At 41.3% G+C, this 19645-nt stretch overlaps 1 protein-coding gene across 6 annotated transcripts in view; it reads right to left on the reverse strand.

The window, feature by feature from the left end:
• Positions 1-796: 796 nt before the first annotated feature.
• Positions 797-19645, reverse strand: part of PDIA5 (protein disulfide isomerase family A member 5) — a 144156-nt gene continuing 125307 nt past the window's right edge. For all 6 annotated transcript variants that reach the window (XM_083585542.1, XM_083585541.1, XM_083585540.1 and 3 more), the window contains 2 exons: positions 6196-6330; positions 797-2401 (listed from right to left, as the gene is read on the reverse strand). In XM_083585542.1, coding sequence (XP_083441668.1) covers positions 2321-2401; positions 6196-6330 — 216 coding nt within the window. In that variant the 3' untranslated portion in view covers positions 797-2320. The remainder of the gene's footprint in view (positions 2402-6195; positions 6331-19645) is intronic.

The raw sequence follows: 19645 nt of genomic DNA on the forward strand, positions 1-19645 counted from the left end.
CCTCCCAGCTGTAGATCACCTGAATGACAACTGGGCTTTACAGCAGGTCATCAATGCAGACCTCCCTGCTTGCTAGCATTCAAATGAATACATAAGAGGAAAACCAGGCCGCTGGTAGCTTGTTAAAAAGTGAGAACCCACAGCAGATAAAACGTGGAGCCCGAACAAGAGTGAAAAGAAGCAAGATCAAGCAGACAGTGAGTAGAGATTGTTTCTCCACTGAGAATACTCCAGTGACATTCTCGGATTCATACATGCCGTTTTACGCATACTATATTCAAAAGTGACAGTGTATGTGGGTCATATCTGTACCACTACTGCCCCTTTTCTATGCATACATCCTATAAGTATTCCAGCAAGTTTGTTAGTTGCTAGATCCAACTTTCATTGCTAACGGACACCCCAAATTGATGGGAGTGAAGTAAGGAAAAATTTATCTCCTTTGAGATCTATGTACTGGCAAGAAGTAGCCCAGGTAGAGAGGCTGTGGGTTTTATTTCATTACAGATTTCCCGAATTTATCTGCATCTTCCACCAGATGGAGCAGAGGAGTCAAGAGAAACAGCGTTACGAAGACTCTTTTGTTACTTGTAACTTGCCTTAACAATTAGGCAAGACAGTGGCAAGGAGACTTTTGTTTTTTCCCCACAGGGACTTTGAAAACATGGAAGCGGAGACTGGAGATGCTTGACCTTTCCGGTGTGGCTAGCGAGAACGGTTAGCAGAAATGGTTTTTAGTCACCAGCACAGCAGCTTCAGGCAATCTGGCCTACAAAATGTTGAATAAAGGCAGCAATTAGAGCATATTTTCAATCTTTTATTCTTTTTGATCAAATTGGAAATCACAAAAAATATAATAAATCCCATGGAGACACAATGTCCAGATCACCCTCACCTCACAGAATCTGCACATAATTACGGACTTTTAAAAGCTAGTTCTAGTAATGCTGTTATTTTCTTACATCACTGACAAGGGGCTAAACAATTTTTTTTTTAAAGCACAACTTGCTTCTATAGAATTCTAAAAAAATTATACTTTCCTTTTGTAGTTAACTCACATAGACAAGCCTTTGGAACGTAAACAAGTATTGTTGCATGATGTTTCTTCATATCAAAAATATCAGTGCCTCTGTCAACAGTCAAATGGAATGCTTAGCAAATACGCAGTTCCTATGGTCAGATCATAAATTAAGTAGAACCTTATTTATACCTGCACTACACCACTCCTATGCTTACAGGAGCATTGGACAACGTGAGAGCAAACACATACACTGAGAGACATTCGGTGCTTGATATGTGCCGAATGCAGAGACATTTGTTTGAAATAACCCACACATTCTATAAAGATATGTAAACAGTACGGCAGATTAAAAAAACAAAAACAAAACAAAAACCACCACTACAGTCAATTAAGATCTGAAATGGCCAATCAATGCTTCTTCATTATTTCCCTATTATCCCTGAGCACCTTAAAAATTGCGCCCCCCCAATCTCTCTAGGAAGGAAGTGTAACCTAGCAAGACCGCAAGAGCATGTCCCAGTCACAACTAGTCATCCTACTAGTTTGGCACTGTTGAGCACAACTAGAAATGCACACACACTGTTCCTGGAAAAGGCCCCACTTACAAAAGATGCTTGCGTGATAATTGTGGCAGATCTGTCATGCAGACTCCACACACTACCCTGTTCTGGCAGATGTCCCATTAGCCATGCAGAGCGGGAGTGAGCAGTGCAGGCTGATGTCTGCTTAGTACGTGGACTATAAGGACTGAAAGTGCACTTAATCACACCTGGTTCCTGAAATAAGTGCTGTGCACACAACTGCACCTGAAGAGGCTTGGGGCAGAGTCCACTGGGACCTCAAAGCTCTGTCAGTTTCCATGGAACTTGCTCCTGATGGATCCATTGCACCTTCCTTTCATCCTCTCCCTCCAATTTTTAAAAGCCATTTCACATATAATATTCTTCAAAAATTAAAAAAAATGCAGAAATCACCTTGTCAGGGGAAATCACTATCAAACCTACAGATTACAAAAAAGATTGCATAGGAGTATCAAATGGGCATAGGTGCATCAAATGAAGAGAAAACGCTCTTCTTTTCGTTTTCCATAACAGAATATGGCAACAATGATGTCATTTATTTTTTTCCTTTTAAAAATCAAATGATCTCACTTTATTTCAAAATTGTACAAAATGGCAAATGGCTGTTTGTAAAAAAAACCAAAGTCTCTCTTTTTAAAAAGATGTGGAATCCCAGGCATTGTACCAGTGGCCCTGAGACCATTCACAGTGCAGTGGAAATCATCGTGTGAGGCAGAAATTACAACTCATCTTTCCTCTTCCCTATCTTTTCATGGTCCCGTTCTCTGAGCGTCCGCATGAAAGTTGAGAATCCAGACTCCTGGAATGTGAGAGGAAAGAAAGGCATTGGTTGCATAGTGAAACTGGAACACAGGACTCCAGTGCGTCTTCTACAGGCAAATAGACATGCAGTAGTGCAGGCAGAGGTAAAAGGAGCAGGTAAGGCAGGTCCTTGTATTTATATGACAAGTGACCATTTGGTCACAAACTGAACACTTCCCTTAAGTAAAAGCAACACTCTACAGCATCATGGTTGCTCTGAATGGATGGATGGGGTCAGAGTGGGAGTTAAGTACCGGTACTTCATCACTCTTCCAGAACCTAAGTGGACACAGCTATGTGAAGGATGCACGTTGCGCACTGCTGCTGCTGCCTTCCTCTCCCCTGGCTCACTCTTGCCACACAACTTTCCCCAATTCCAGTCTGCCAACACCCGCTCCTGGTTTTGGATCACTATTTTCAAAAGCCTCCTGGCCTCCACCACTAGAAACTGTATAATCTTCCTTCCTCAGAGTGGTAATCTCACAGTTCAGTCCCCACACTGCCCACACCTGGTCATATGTCCTTCATTATCTCTGTCCCTTCTTAAAAGCTTCCTCTGCTGCTGAGCCATTTTTGAGATGGAATAATCACTATAAGGAAAAGCTTCCAGCTAAACTCATCAGATGATTAAACCGCCTTGTGAAGGCTCCCCAATGTGAAAATACTTGAAAGGTGTAACCACATTCTGAAACAAGTCATTACTAAAAGTGAACATGAAATTTGCAGGGCAGGGGAGTTCTGCTGTTATTCTGCCATGTCTGTGAGAATTCTGCAGCAAAGAACTATGCCTTTAATCTGCAGCATATTGTCTCTTTGTAAGTGATCAAAATAATGAGGTCATGCTCCCAAAACAGTGAGAGTTTGAGCCAAACTACCACAGAAGTCTGTAAGCTTTTCCATTAATTTCCAAGGGCTTTAGATTAGACCTGACAACTCATCTGATCTATTTGGACACATGATGCAGAGGGAATGGAACCACTGCTATTCTGTCGGCTGCATCTGTCAATTTTAATTCAGAATGTTCCGCACCACTAGTTGCGAAATTTGAGATCCTAGTAAACACCCCAAAGAACTAGCTTTTGATTAGCAATGTACCTGCTATTACAAGTGTTATCCGAAACACATTATCCAGCCCAGTGAAGCTGTGTGTGATGTTTCTTTCTCCATTTCTAACAAAATGTCCAATACCCAAGTAACTGTTGAAAAGGATATATAACTACAATTAAAATAAGCTCCCCCGCTCTTTTTTAGTGCTCCACTTCAAGATGTGTTTAGCAGGTCCTGTTTTCAACACAGCAACATTGCATTGGTCTGTTATCTGCCTTTCTCCAGGCTCACTGCAGTGTAGAAGCAGTGTGGGATCCAAAGAAGTTTAGGTGCATGGATTTATTGAACAGCAGCCACCATCACATGGTCAATTATTACTTTTAAAACTGAAGGGACCGTTAATACTGCTGTACGATATGGGGCCTGTGGTTCAAAGACTGGGGGTGGTATCTAGTGGTGACTGAGAGAAGGAATTCATCAGCAAAACAACCAGGAATGTAATTTTCTGCGATTCCCCCTTCCTCCTACATCTATCTTAAATCTATTCTCAATGGTTGAAAGACCCCAGATAAATATTCTACTAGACATGCCCTGTGCCTAAAGCACGATACCTCTTTGGAGCCCTGTAAGACAGATGAGCCAAAGTAAGTGCCATGAGTCCCACTGAGACTTCACAGGGAACGTTCTCTTTCACTGCATATGAGAAGCCCAGACTCCTTTTTTTTAATGAGAGCTAGTAAGAGATTGTATCCTTATTTGCAATGTAATAAATACAGCCTTGCAACATATGAGTACAATGACAGTAAATTAGCAGTTTGCTGCTGTACTAAAGATGCACTGCTAGAGTTACTCTCAACAGGGATAACACTACCTAACATAAGCTGAAATGTTGGCCTAGGAGGAAAGGGATTGGGGGGAGGGCAAGTTGCTCATCGCCACAAATGGAAATATTTTTAAACTAACGAAAGGATTTAACAAAATCTCCAATTTCCCAGTAAGCACTTGGCAGTTACAGTCTCCTCTGAGCACATAGGTTCCAGCTGGGTAGAGGGAGGCAGCCCTCTGCTAGTAACTGAGAGAATGAAGTTGGAGAGGCACTCTGTGCTAACTCAGATGTTAAGAAACGAAAAGGATAATTGAACGCTAGGACAACTAGCCAGATTCTCCACCCCCAAAGTGTGATTTTGAAAGAGCAAGTGTGCACTTGTTTTTTTCTTCCTTAGCCAAACAAACAAGTTCTGTTGGTTTTCATAAATCCCTTTACTTTTGTAAGCGCATTTATAAAGCCAAAGAGATGTTGTGGCTTAAACTCAATTCCCTGTTATTTATATTTAGGCGGATAAAGCTTCATTCTAAAAGCAAAGCACAACACTTGATCCATGACAAAGTTTACAGTATAGCTTAGTTCATTAAGGATCAAATTGTGGAGGTGTTATCCTGACAGAATTCCCACATGAAAAACCTGCAGAAAGGCTCATTGAAGACCCACAGGATCGTACCACAAATCCTCTCTTTCTATATATCTACAGATTTTTTTGTACCAGCAGCAATAATATTGCAGTCAAATGTTTCTCAACAATGGTTACTGGCCATATTAATATACAAAACAATCTTTCACATTAGGTCCCTGTAATGGTTATATGGGGTTGCTCGTGCGTAAGTTGCCGCCACTCCTGGCTAGGTTGCCTGGTTAAACCTTTTCCTGGCTGGACAGCCCTTCACTTCGTGGCTGTTTCAGTCGCTAGCAGAATCCATCAGTGGGCGTTTCTTGAACTTCTTCCAGCAAAGAAGTTCTTTGACGCCAAGTCTACGCCTACTTTCCCTGCGCGGAAGTCTTCTGCACAGGGTGGGTGTGGGTAGCGGAGGACCTGTGCTCTCCCCGCTGGTCTCCGGCGAAGAGTCCTGGAGCCCCCTCTCCGATTCCCCCATCCGCCCCCCTTTATTCCTGGTGTTACGCTGATTTCCTTCCCCAGCTGATGAGTTCCCTCTCTCCCTGCTGGGCCCTTCTCCGGCATCGCTTGGGAGCCTTGCCTCCACTTCTGGCTCCGATGTCAGTTCCCTGACAGTCCCGATCTTCTCCAGGCAATTATTAACAACCTAGCTATGGAACTTTAAACTGAGCATTCTCGAGTAGCTGCTAAACTTTTGTCTCCTCCATTTCAAGATATAAGTGAACTGCTAATAATCTATCTCTGCAAAACCTGAAATGTAAGGAGACATCAAGGTCACAAGCTAAAGGTGACAAGTGCAAACTGCCCAGAAAATGTGGGTTTTGGTCACAAAACAAAACCAACAAACAATCTATTATCATTTGGCTGTGTGTAGTGAATTTCCAAATGTGTACAGGGCAACCAAAGGCTTAGATTCCTAATGAATATGGAGAGCCCATTGGAACAGCTTCTGCACTACATTGGCTAGGAGTTGATGTGGAATTGGCAGGCGTTCAATTTTTGCATTTTCATTAGTGCTAAATTTTTAATAAATTATAAGACTCAAAATAAAAGCCTCCAAAATTTTCTACTGAGTTAATTCCAGATGCTAAATGCATGCATTATGTGTGGAATAAGGTGACACAGTCATGAGGAATTCATAATGGAAGCATTAAACTCATTGGCAAAATAACTGGCTCTGTATTGTGTCCCTGTTGTTGCTGCTGGTGATTTTACTGTTTGCTGATGAAACCACTTAAAAAAGATACTCCCTCCCCACACCAGTACATCTTTTAGAGCAGCACCATGTACTTACCCCTCTGTCTCCATTATATTTTTCTATAAATTTTCCATAGTTGTAGTAGTTAAAGGTTGGGTAACCATCCACACCTTCCTGCTTACACAGGTCGTGATTCTGTTCTTTGGCACAGTCCACTGCAGCATAGGCAATCTAACACAGGAAGGAAAAGCAGATCAGCTGTCACCAAGTGTGATCCCATTCTATGGCCCTCAGACACTTTAAAAATGAAACATATGCTGTTTCACATAAACTAAGATATGGGAAATATTTCCAAAGGCTAAGCACTACCAGAATCAGAATTCTGAGTTCTTGTTTTGCCAATTCCTGAGCATAGGTGCTCAGGGCAGATCCAGCACCTTACCCCCCTGTGCATTAGTGGAAAATCCTTCCACTTGCGCACAAAGGGATGATACAAAGCCACTATTTGATTGAGCAAAATCACGCGAACATGTGGGCTCCTGGACATGAAGTTTCCTGCTGCAGCACACTAAGCTGTAACCAAGGTTTGTTCTGAAAGGATCCTGTCCCTTAAACTACAGCAATTCTTTAAGTGCATGAAGAGCAATGTCACTGCATCTCATAGAACAACTAGATATCTATCTACGTACTGTACTTAGTTTCATTGATCTCCTGCTCTACATCCAAACATTCTCTGGGCAGGCAACAATGATATTTAATAAGACAAAGTAATCTCATTTAAAGTCACAGCAAAGCACAATAAAAACAGGACGTGAACAGTTTCACATTAAGCAGGCCAAAGCTCCAAACAAACAGACAGGTTAAACAGTGGATGGGAAGGCATTCCAGAGCAGGGATGCTGCCAGGGGAAAGGATTGCCTACATGTAATTCCCAAGGTTAGGACATTAAGGAGAGCCTCCATAGAGGATCTGAACTCCCTGGACTGCCACATACAGGAAGAGGAGTTCCCTCATGCAAGTAATCCAGGGCTTTTTATGCCATTTGTAAAACTTTGAATTCAGAGTGGAAATGGATTGGAAACAACTGCAAATATTTTAGAACTGGAGAAAGATTATTCTGACTGGAGACTCTGCTCAAGAGATGAACCACTACATTTCGCCCCAGCCGCAATTTCCAAGTGGTCTTCAAGGGCAGCCCTGCATAGTATGTATAGCAGGAATGAAAATGAAAGGTTATCAGAGCATGGATTACTGAGGCCAAGCTATTCCTGTAGATTCATCATAGTGCCTTATTCAGTTGCTACATTTTACCTCCACCTTGCCCCCAGCTGAGTTCAAGCTGGCATAAATGAGATGTTCTCATTTCATCCTTTAATGTAAGGGTGAGAGGTGGTGAAATCCAACTAGTGCCCTTGCATGAAAGAAGAGCTTTGGATCAAGGCATCAGCTAATGAAAAGGGTGAGGGGATTTCTGTTGATTCCACTGTCCTCAAGTAGACTTCCATATCACTTTCCACCCTGTTCTGGAGGGCCCCCCAACAATCTGGAACAGATTTTCAGAGGGTACTTTTGCCTGCAGGTAGCAGGGGGATGGGAATTGCCTGCTTTCCTCTTTTGCTGGTGGACACACCTCTGCTAAATCAAGAGCTCTTCTGTGAGCACATGAGCAACAGATGGATTCCACCCAGTGATATGCAACCCAAAGAGCTTTGTGGATGAGCAGAGATTGAACTGCAGGTCTCCCCAGTCCAAGTCCAACCCACAACCCTCACTATTCCTAAACCATCAGTGGAATAGTCTGAATCCAAGTGACCAGGGATAAGTTGGGGAAACCTCAACACTGAACCAACGTACAGAAATAATGTACCTGGTTCAGGAGCATGGGTTCAGTTCCTAGAGGCTGGCTATAAGATGGGCTGGATGTAGATTACTCAGATCCCAAGGCAAAGTCCTAACACACAGGTATTATATGCACGGCTACATGACTGGGTTCTAGCATGTGAGTATGAGACAGTGGCTAAGAATGTGATCAAATCCTACCTGAGCCACAAATTTACCGCATACCCTTAGACAAGCCACTATTCTGTCAGGTCAGCTTACCTTCTAAAACAGGGGCATAAAACTGGCCTATCTTCCAAGGCCACCAAAGGATTACTGAGATTACATTAAGCTCCCTTGAACACATTTTTTAAATAAAAAAAGATATACTTGAAATATACATTTGAAAGGTAATGCAAAGTATTATCATATGCTGCCTCAACAGACTTCATTATAGCTGCTACATTATGTCTCAGGAAAAGGCCTGGCAAATGTTAATTCCTAAGAATTATCCTGCAATGCTCTGCTCTCTCACTAGGGCTCTCTAGATGATCCTTCTGCCTTTAGCGGACACTGATAGGTCAACACTACCGCAACAGCACTTTCTAAGACTATACTGCTATTAATACACATTTGCTTCACTACATCTGCCAGGCTCATTCCTGTAGAAAAGTCATTTGTTCAGTTTTAATCCCATTTAAATACAGATATGGGAGCCTTCTACTTTAATTTTATTGTGACTGCTGGCTAGAATCTATTGAAGGGAAATTTAAAGCAGTTTTAAAATTTAAGATTCCATTACACTGCTTCTTTTAGACTATCTGCTCATAATACCCCCCTCTTGCCTTCCGGGCTGTTATTGAGCTGCAGTCCCATAATTAAATGTCATTTAATATTCCATTATGACCTCTAACTTCCTGGTGTTATGCAGTAAACGTTACACATGCACCTACAGCGGCATTCTTACTAGTTATTAACAGCTCTGGACAAGTCATTTTCTTTCTATTCCATTTGTTCACTCTGCGCTCCACCTAATTACTTCCTTGCTTGAATTGCTGCTGCCTTTGACTCTTCTTTTGCTCTAGAGCCATCTACTGCTGGGCAGTGAGCAAGTGTTGCTTACTTGTCAATGCAAACTCATCTGCTGGCATAGGCAAGCTGGCCAGTATCTTGGCTGGCAGGAGCAAAGCCAGTTCACTTCCTTTAGGCATACCCAGCTGGCATGTGACAGTTAAAGTTATTTCCGCTTAGGACTCTCATTTCCACTCAAAGTGTACGTTCTCAATGGGATTGTCCCAACACAGCTGACTGGCCCTTTGGAACCCTTTGCAAATGTTTAACTGACAAATGCTCCTTCTCTGTGGATAATGAAGCGGTGCAGTCCCTGAGCCAAAATAAGAGAGAGAGAGAACGCAAAAGCTCAGAGAAGCATGCATCCCAACTGAAGAAAAGCTCAGTCAGTCTCTTTATACACTCTTTGCAAACCCTTCCTCAGCCCATCTCTTAATTTTCCCAGCTGCATTATAACTCCTGAAAGTCTCTCAATAACCAGCTTATGAACAACTAGCAGCATTATTTAGGCTGAGTCCATACTTGTTATTATTTCCCATAGTAGGGCTAGGTAGTGTGATGTCCTCCAGGTGTTGCTGGATTCCAGCTCCCATCCGCCTCAGTCAGCATGTCCAACAACATCAAGAGGAAAGATGTTGTGCACTCTTATCCTACACCTTTCTCTATGAAGGGAAGATTCATTTTAGAAGGAAAAATAAAATGAGATGTGGTGAAGCGCTGGCAGCAGCAGGAGAAGATAGGTGGTGGCACTTTTTGTTTTGCCTCAAGAAGAGAAACAGGAGGCAACATCCCCTGGCCAGAAACCTAACAAATCAAGCAAGAGAAAGTGCACTAATAACACTACCAGCTGATGAAATAGCTACTGTATGTTCTACTACTATTAAGAAGTAGAATTGCTGGTGAAGTCCTGGAAGGTGCTGCATGCTCAAGATTTCTTGAAGCCTGAGGTCAAGGCGCTTCCTTAGCCATTCATGTGAATCATCTGAACTGTGGAGGCTGTGGAAACCTTTGTAGCAAGCCTTTGCTAGCCGGGCAAGGATTGTCCTAGACTGTTCATGTCTGCCTGTCAAAAGATTCATGCAGCCAGCAGTGACCTCTCATGGCAGTACAATCAGAGTCTTTGACAGTCGGAATCTATGAAGACATGCATGCTTTCCTGGCTGCCAAAGGCTTTCACTACTGTCTGCACAAACAATCTGTACTGTCTGCACAAATGGTAGCCACCAATAGGAAGAAATTATGGAGGCTTGCAAGGCCCCTCAGTACTTGGTTGTGAATATTTCCTGTGTCCAGGAAAGTCGTCTTCTTTTTTGGATATCAGAGGGTGGGAGCAGTAATGGATTAAAATTTGGCATGGGAGGGAAGTCAGCCAATACATTTAAAAATATATTTTGCATGAAAATGGCTTGTTTTTGAGCCACAAGGTAGCTTTGCCCATCTCCGACAGTAGCAGACTGCAACAGAAGTGTACAAGCCACCAACTATCATTTGAGTGTTAACATTAAGACGAATGCTAGCACATGGCATGTCCCCAGACTTAAGAAATACTATTTACACAATAAAGATAAGCTCACTCAAACTGAACTTATATAAGCATGTGCCCAAGAGATCAGAAGCAACCAGCAATTGCCATCATTCTTAAATAGCTGCCTTTCTCTTTCTCTGTCTCTCTCTCTCTTTTTAAAAAAGCCACTATAGGGAAGGCTGCTACTTATCTAATTAACACTGTAGCTCTTAAGATATCCAGTTGGTGTGTAGTTAAATCCTGCTTAGCCTCTTGTTGATTTGAGCAAACACACAAAGTGTGTTTTTTTATCATTGGGACCAAGAAATCCTTTTATAATGTTTAAGATTACTGTAATCAGTCCTTTTTTTCTGGGGGTACTCAAGGGTACACAGTACCAGCACTTTCACACACACCCCACCTCCACAAATGTTAAAAGTGTGGCACTTATTATAACAACTTTATGGTGAGTTCCAGCACCATTTTTCTATTAAAAAAAGAAAAGAAAGGGCACTGACATGATTCACATTATTAGGTCCCGTTTTTAAAAGCCAATCTAGGTTTGTACTTCACATGCATTGAAGCTGGCCTTGGAATTCTAGGCTGCATCACTGAAAACAACAACTCAATTTTAATCTATTTCTATTTCACACAGCACTTCATGATGGATCCAAACATCATTTAACACCCATTTAGCAACTTTCCACATGGAAAAGTCAACCCAGTTTTGCTAAGAACCCACAACAGGGAAGCAGTGATGCTGGGTTTCATGTAACCAGATGTGACAAATAATTGCATTTCATCATGCAATTTGAGCCATCACCCAGCAGTTTTTAAGCGGCCACTGCTGACTTTACTGTCACTTGAATTCACCCTTGGCCATCTCACAGGTAACACAGATGTGTGAGTAAGCAAAAATACCCAAGTCAAAATTTACAAGTGGTGCAGCCAAGATTTATTGCACAAATATTAAAACCCAGAAGTGAGCTTCGCATTAAAAAAGAGACTCCTAGTGTTTCTGAGCCATTGCATCATTTCCTCAAAATAGTTATTTGCTTCTTTATGTTACGATTTAATGCTTAAGATCCTCACTCTCTTTGAATTTGAGAAAAGTTTGTAAGCTATATACTGCCTAATTTTATATACTGCTTGATTGTAAAAAACACCCTCAAAAAAACACAAGGTGGTTTACAAAAAGAATGCAATTATCAGTAGAAACAGCTATTTAAAAATTCAAATAAAACTAAAATCAGTGATAAGCTAAAAACAGATTAAAACACATGCAAACATTCTACATATCTGGGTAATGTTTTTAGCAAGCACTGGAAAAAATACAATGAATGTGCCTGTCTGATGTCAATAGGCAGGGCATTCCACACTAAAAGACTGATTTATTCCAAATGTGGAATGAATATTATGCGGCACCTGTAACCGTGCCAGTTCTGCTGATCGAGTAGACCTATATGGGGCAAGGCGATCTAAATATTATTTATTTAGTTCATTTTCTATCCTATTCCTTCTCAAGGTCCTTGAGCAAGTATCAGCAGCTAAAAAGAAAAAGAGGAGTATATTGACAAAATACCCAATTACATTTTATCAGATGCCTGTTCAACCCTAGTTGTTGAACGCCAACCTGAAAAGAATTTTTTACAGTTCTTCTGGAAAGCATTCAGCCCTGGAATTTCACAGACCTCTAGGGAAAGAGTTTTCCGTCTTGCTCTTCAAACTGAGCACATGAATGATACCGTCAGAAAGCTGTTCTTGGTTAATTGCACGATGGTACAAAAGGAGAGGAAGTGGTCTAAGGTATGTAGCGATGAATGAAGTACTCATTAATGCATGATTTTACCATACAGATGCTTCTGAATTTACCCCCTGGTTAATCAGGTAGCAGCAGTGGTTAGGGATATTTTGTGACGTGCTCTGGCTCAAATGAAATCTTCTTTTTTTGCCTATTGGTTAGAAAACTTTGTTCTTTATAGAAAAAGGTGTTTTGGACAATGAATAGCTAAATTGAATGGGGGTGGGGGAGGAAAATGGCATGCAACTGGAAACAAATTTCACATTTTAAACATTTTTGTGTGTTTAGTTTCCCCCCCGGCAATGGACATATAGGTGTAAACAATTATTAATAATTACTTTTCGTTAGAACTTTTGATAACTTGCATTCATGCCATATATTTTTGTATGTATATTTGTCTTGATGCTTTATCACAGTGGTGGTTAGAAGTTTTATCAGCAGATGATTTTCTGGCTGTTTAGCAGGTTTTTTTATTATAATTTCACAACTCCCCTGAAAAAGAACGTAAATTTGAAACATACTCTGATTTCAATAAGGCTTTTGTAACATTGGTTGCAAAAATAAAAACATTATCTGCACTGCCTATAGCCTTTATTGTCTAAATGAGAAGTTTCTTTGAAATGTATTATTATTATTATTATTATTATTATTATTATTATTATTATTATTATTTGTTTACCATAGGAAAAATAATAAATCCCTCTCCAGCAACGTCCTTGGGAAGAAATGTTCTGCTAACTTTTCATAAAAATCAAGAAATCAAGGGTGAGATGCAAAAGAGAAGGAAGTATGCACCTCCAAGACCTGTGAATTTTGCCACTCTGAGATCTTGTATTGTACAAGTGCATAGTCTGGTTGTGATGATGTTAAAGTGGCCTGAAAACATCAAACCATTTATTTGTATAGGGACTTTGCTAATCTTACTCCAACTGCTTTGCTATTCCCCTGATAATTGGGAGGTGTTAATCAACAACAGCAAAGCGTCACCATATTAAGTGGATTAAAATCATTTGATTTACATACTACATTAGCAGCTTTTGTTTCCACTGCTCCCTACGCCGCCACTGAATATATATTAAATAGAAAATGAATAAATATTTTTCACAATCTGTATCCCAGAAGGCCAATGGAAAGAGGAACTGGATGCAAATATATACACATTTGTTTGCCTTCAAGGCAGTCAGATGTCAGCAATATTTCCACAGAAATAGGTTTCTTTTGGGTTACCAATTCAGGGGTGAAACAGAAATAAATTTCCCTCATAGTTTTTATGGCCTTGATGGAAGAATAAATGATCAAGTGAGGAGTAAACAAATTCAGCAATTTTTTTAAAAAAAGACTTTTTTAAGGGGGAAAAATGACATTGGAAAATGAAAAGAAGCAACTCCTAGCAGTGCTTTATTTGTAAAACCAGGGCTCCCATATGTCTGGGATTACCAGAACAATACCAGGATTTCAAAAGCGGAAGTGACGTCGGGAGGGGGGGCGGCATTTCTGGAAGGCATTGGTATGTCATGGCTCTCAAGTCAAGTAAACTGAAAATGTTTGTATTTTCTGGAGTTTTTTTGGGGGGGGGAGGAAGCTCAACAACTTTCGGATTTTCCTAAAAAGAAGCTTGGGGTGTCCTGGTTTTTACTCTTTGAAATATGGCAATCCTACCTTATTCACCAAGCCTATATTTGGAGTATGCAATGTCTGAGAGAGCAAGTCAAACCATTGCCTCATGTCCAGTATGAATCTGGACTCTTAAAACTTTGCACAACAAATGGGGATTTATGCAGCTTCTGCCCTGCCCCTGCCGAAAAGTCCCCTTGTGTAGGAAATGTATACTTTGTGTGCCTTCTGCAATTTCCAGTTTTAATTTAAATAATATGAAGCACTCAGGAAAGACATGGGTTGTGATATAGGAGCATCAGTGGGATGGGGGAACTGGTGGAAATCAGGGACGGGCACCTTGTATGAATAAAGCTGTCACGGGAGAAGTGACAAGTACTCTTAAGTGGAAATAAACCAACTGAAGAGCACTGAAAATTTAAGACTACTACTTTTATCCACAGAAGGTGCTCCAGGGGCTTCTCCATTCATTTCCAACACTGAAGACACTATATATGTGTAATGACAGTGAAGAGACTGGGGAATCTCCTCCCTATCACTGTGTGTATGTGTACATTGTATATACCTGGGCCTTGGATTAGAACCAATGGCTGATATAATTTGAACAGTAGCTGCTGTGGTAAGAATGAAAGCAAACCAGCTATGCTGTTTTTTGTTTTTTTAAAAAAATAAATTCAAAAAGATTGCCCACTTCTTTGTGTTCAAAATAGATGGTTTATTGTAGCTTCTAAAAAAAAAAACCCCATCGTCATTCACGTTGTTAGATTCAAAAGGAGATGTTGAGTTTCTTGAAATGTGAACATTAAACTGTCAGTTCCTCAGTGCCTTATCTGAAAATTGCAGCTAGTAAGTCCCTGCCTCTGTGGGATTTGCAAGAATAAGTTGGAGAACCATTTTCAGCACTATTCATATCATGACTTCTTCAAGCGAAACATATTCCAGGAGAGCAGTAAAACACAGCTTTCTGTTCTAGAGTGATTTATAGATGCAACTGTGAGACGTCTTTGGCCCGTGTTGTTATAGTATCTGAGTGCTTCATATTATTTAAATGCACTTGTATCTACATGATCCCTTGTATCACTGACAGCTGATATAACTGGTGGTTAAAACACTCAATCTGTATTCCAAGTGGCAATATATGTTTGAGTCTGAGGCCAGAACTAGCTATTTTATTACATTTGTGTCTTCTGTCAAAAGCAGCCGCTTTATACCCCCCAATTTCTCTGATAATCTAAGTCTGATTTGGGTGCTGAATCCCCTCACTTGCAAGCAAGCATGTGAAGAGAAATTAGGTGTTCTGCCAAGCCCTACCCTCTCTGGCATGTCAACTCTACATAAGTGTGAGGGCAAGGGCCTGAGGGAGGCAGCCTCTTGTACTCATGGACCTTGGCCACAAGATTAAGAATCCTGATTGTTCAGGGTTCAAAATAGTGGGGGGAGCCTCAAGTTGACATTTCTCCTCATGTCAAACCTTTGTCTTCATACTTGTGGAGGGCTCAAAACTATTGAGAGAGTGGGTTAGTCTTGGCAACACATCAACCCTTATTCTCATGTTTTGTTTTACACAAAGACTGGATCCCTGAATAGGGCTCTAGTAATTGTATGATGTGACATGGTCATAATCCAGCTTTCCTTAACCCTGAAAACAGCCACCAATGAAGTGGAATGGGGGTGAGGCCTCATAGTTGCCAAAACCATTCAGTTCTGGCCTTACGGCAACTCTATGGTCATCACCTGCTTGATACATCATAATAAGGCAAGTTAAAGCGGTCAGATCTGGCAACATGCTGCAATTATTCCCTCCCTTTTTAAGGAATCATTATGAAATCCTTGTCTGTCAGATTCCCCTCCAGATTTTAGCATTCAGTTTTATAGTTTGACCATCCCACAGCCAACTATGTATAAATCAATTGTCTTCTGAAGGTGTGTTGGAGTAAAAATGTGGAGGAGCGTGGAATGAAATGATAATAAAAGGTAAATACAAAATTTAAAAGTGATTTTGGGTGTGTTAGAAATTACAAATAAATATAGACTAGCTTTAGGGTTGTTGTTTTTTAACTTCAGCACTCCTGTGCAGTGCTATTTCCTTTTCCTTTTCAGAATTGTTCAACAGAACACCTGGAGTATTTTTTTGAAAGAGGGAAATTGCACATGGTACCTATCCATGGGTGGTGGCCTCTGCCATGAAGTCAGAATTGGCTAGTAGCCAGGAGTCTAATGGGGTCATGTGTGATCTCAGAAATGGGTCAGTGTGTTATTACAACGGCTTGTCAACCCTGAGGAGTACTCATCTTCAGCACTTTAAAACAGAGATATATACAGTACAGTATAATCAATATTTCTTTTTGTCTTACATCTTTAGTCGCAGGGTTTTACACCTCGACTCTTCAACCAGATTTCCTTCCTGGTCTAGCAATTTGAGCAAGCCTCTGCTAGTGATTATTCAAACTCAAATGAGCAAATGGCAAAGAATTAACTACATACTCAGCTTCACTTCGCTTAAATGACTACATTACATGCAGACTTCAGGGCCAAAGTTCAGGCCCCCACAGTCCCTGTACTTGGGTGGATAGCTGAGCAAAATAACACGCTACGCTCTCCACTCCCCAGATGATACTCTAAAGTGAGGAGCAGTTGACTGTGGGCGGCAGAGGAAACTGCACTGTGCCTTATGAAGCAAATCACTGTGCAACCCAGGTTCCAGTAGCTCATCAACTTCCAGCTGCAAATGGCAGGCTGCTGGAAGTTCAGCCAGTAAAGTGATACACAGCACTAGCCACTTGGTTGGTCAAAAAGGTTTTTCAAGAAAGCACAAGTGGAGTAGCAGGCAGCAGCAGTGGAGGCAGGAGAGAGGAAATAAGAATGGCTCTGCTGACCAAAAGGTTTAAAATGTGGGGCAGCAGCAAGGGGGACACCATCATAGAAGTGGAGCTAGGAGAAAGCAGTGGGCCAGGGCAACAGTGGTGGAGAAATGACCAGAGCAGCGTGGGCCCTGTCGCAGAGGACCCCTGGCTTGGTGCATTCTCAAACCCTGAAGTGCCTCTGGTTTACACCCATACTCACACCCACCCACCCACCTATGTCCAGCCTTTCCCCCCTCTTTTCACAGACTGCCTTTCTAGCTACCACAGGAGCCTGTAATAATAGAAGTCTCCTGCAGGAGCACTTGGCCTTTCTCCCATTAAAATATGTACCACCACACATCAGCTTATTGATTCAAGGAAATAAATCTCTGCAGGAGCAAATATTGACTTTTGTTATGAAAATGGAAGTGAATAACTAACTGAACATTGATTTTGGAAAGGAATGAAAAAGGGCAGGTTTTTAATTTCTCCCCCCTTCCTAAGTGTTCTTTTAAAAAGGATAACATTTCAGTCGGGAAAAGAATAGCTTAGAAAGTAGTCAACTAAAGATGACAAATCTCTGCTTACACAGAAAAGGATGTTGTTGCCAAATGACTTAAAGGTTGGGTTCTGCATGGGGCGTATTGCAAATCTTCTGTTCCCTGACAATGACTGTGCTGTTGCTTTATTTCTGTTAAGTATTATACATCATAAACACAGTGCTTCTTGGCCAAGCTAAACATGGAGCCTCGAGACGTCTTGGGATTTGCAGGGGCCTGATAGAAGGCACAAGGGGATTTCCAGGAGATCAACCCACACTTGACTGTGAGGGCTGTTTAATATATAATATATAACATAGCTGTGACAAAACTCATGGTTGCCACCAACTTCAGGGAACCAAACCTAATTCAGTCTCGCTAGAGAGTACTATGACGTATGATCTGTACTATGATGGCCCACTGGACCTGTAAAGCTGAAGACAGGGAAACCAAGTAGTAGGTGGAGCCAGAGCCCATGACTGGTTTTAAGAAAGAAAGAAAGCTGCTCGAGGGTACATGAAGGTTAATAGAGCAGTGGCCATTCACCCTAATGAGCCAGTTTCTTCTGCATCTATATAAGACATGCATCTTGCCAACACATGCTTATGTACACAGTCGTACCTCTGGTTACGAACGCTTCTGGTTATGCACGCTTCGGGTTATGAGCTCCGCTAACCCAGAAGTAGTTGCTCCTGGTTGCAAACTTTGCCCCAGGATGCGAGCGGAAGTCGTGTGCCAGAGGCACCATTAGCAAAAGCGTGCCTCAGGATAAGAACGGTTTCAGCTTAAGAACAGACCTCCGGAACGAATTATGTTCGTAACCAGAGGTACCACTGTATACAGAAAACATTTTACAATGGCATCTTGAGTTTGGAACACTTAGAACTAATTCAAATTTTTGGTTGTTAAAATTAATAAATGATAAAGAGCATGAATTTGCCAAGTGCTGTACACACTGACGGTCCCTCCCCACAGGATAACGATTTAGAAGACATGTTGCAAAAAGGGATGTAGGGGTGGGAGCAGCAAACAAGCCCAAATTATCAAAGCTACATGGCAGTTCTTAATAATGATCAGCTTGGATGGAAACAGTTCAGGGAGGGAAAGAGCCAAATGATAGCTGATTGCTCAAAGAATCCAGCAAGGTTGGGGCACGGTTCCATCTTGCCTTCTGCAGGAACAGAATTGATTTCATCACTAGATAATCCTTATGCAAAATGCCTCCACTAAAATTCATTCTCTACTGATGTGAGTGATATGAAAGTTCTGACCTGGTGTCATCATTTGAAACCATAAATAGGAAAACATTCTTAGATAGAAAAAAAACCTTCCTCTGAAATACTGCAGGAAAAGAAAAAGTTCACAGATATGGAATATCAAAGAAAACAAGCTACTGAAAGTCTAGCCTTTTGCTCTTCTTTTAAATTAAACCTTACTGGGTTTTAGAGCAGTTATTTTGGAGCCCTGTTCATTTTCTCTGTAGTGAACTGCAGAGCAACCAGTCCACAAAGACACTTGTGTAAACTTTACAAAAGAATTGTTAAAAAAAGAAGTAGCTGCAAAGAAATTATCTAGCACTTGCATTCCTGTGCTGTGCTACAGCCTCTGTAAATTATCCATTAAGGACATTAGCAGACCACAAGAAGTACTTCAGCAGAATTGGATTGTGTATGATTGAAGGAGGAGTCCAAAATTATCAATCTCTACCACCTTGAAAAGTCAAGAGGGGGAAAAACAAAGCTGTTTTTCCTGTGTGCCTGGCCTTGAGGAACCCCCACCAAACTCAATATTCTCAATTTGAACTTTGGTTCCACCTCATTAAATTTTATACCACGGCACTTTAGCTGTTAACTACCACTGGCTGAAATAAGGGTTCCATCCATCAATCATCGTCTCGAGGGCTAAAAGACCCTCTCTCAATCTTCAGCAGTTTTTGAACAATCAGACATTTTACCCAGCGGAAGGATTGAGCATGTGGAATTTCACCCATCTGTTTAGCAGCATTCTTTGATATTAAGCACACAGACATCCTGGCAGGGATCTCATTGGTTGATAATGACCCACATAATTCCCTCTCCCCAAGTTTGTGGTATTCACACACAAACACACATAGCAGCCATGGGGGGAATAGCATCTCATGTGTGGAAGGCTTTATTTCAAGGAATAAATGGTTTTGTTTATTTAGAAATTGCTTCAAGATGATGCATAGGAAAGGATTCCCTCATTCATTAATAAAGATGCAGTAGATGCATTGCTTAGCACTGATGGTGTGGGCAGGGGGAAGCTGGGTGCACACTAAAAGGGTCAGGACCTTATTCGTTTATTCATTCTACAGTATCTTAGTCAAGAAGCAGAC

This window comes from Podarcis filfolensis (assembly GCF_964270895.1).
Source record: "Podarcis filfolensis genome assembly, chromosome: 1".
Classification (NCBI taxonomy): domain Eukaryota; kingdom Metazoa; phylum Chordata; class Lepidosauria; order Squamata; family Lacertidae; genus Podarcis; species Podarcis filfolensis.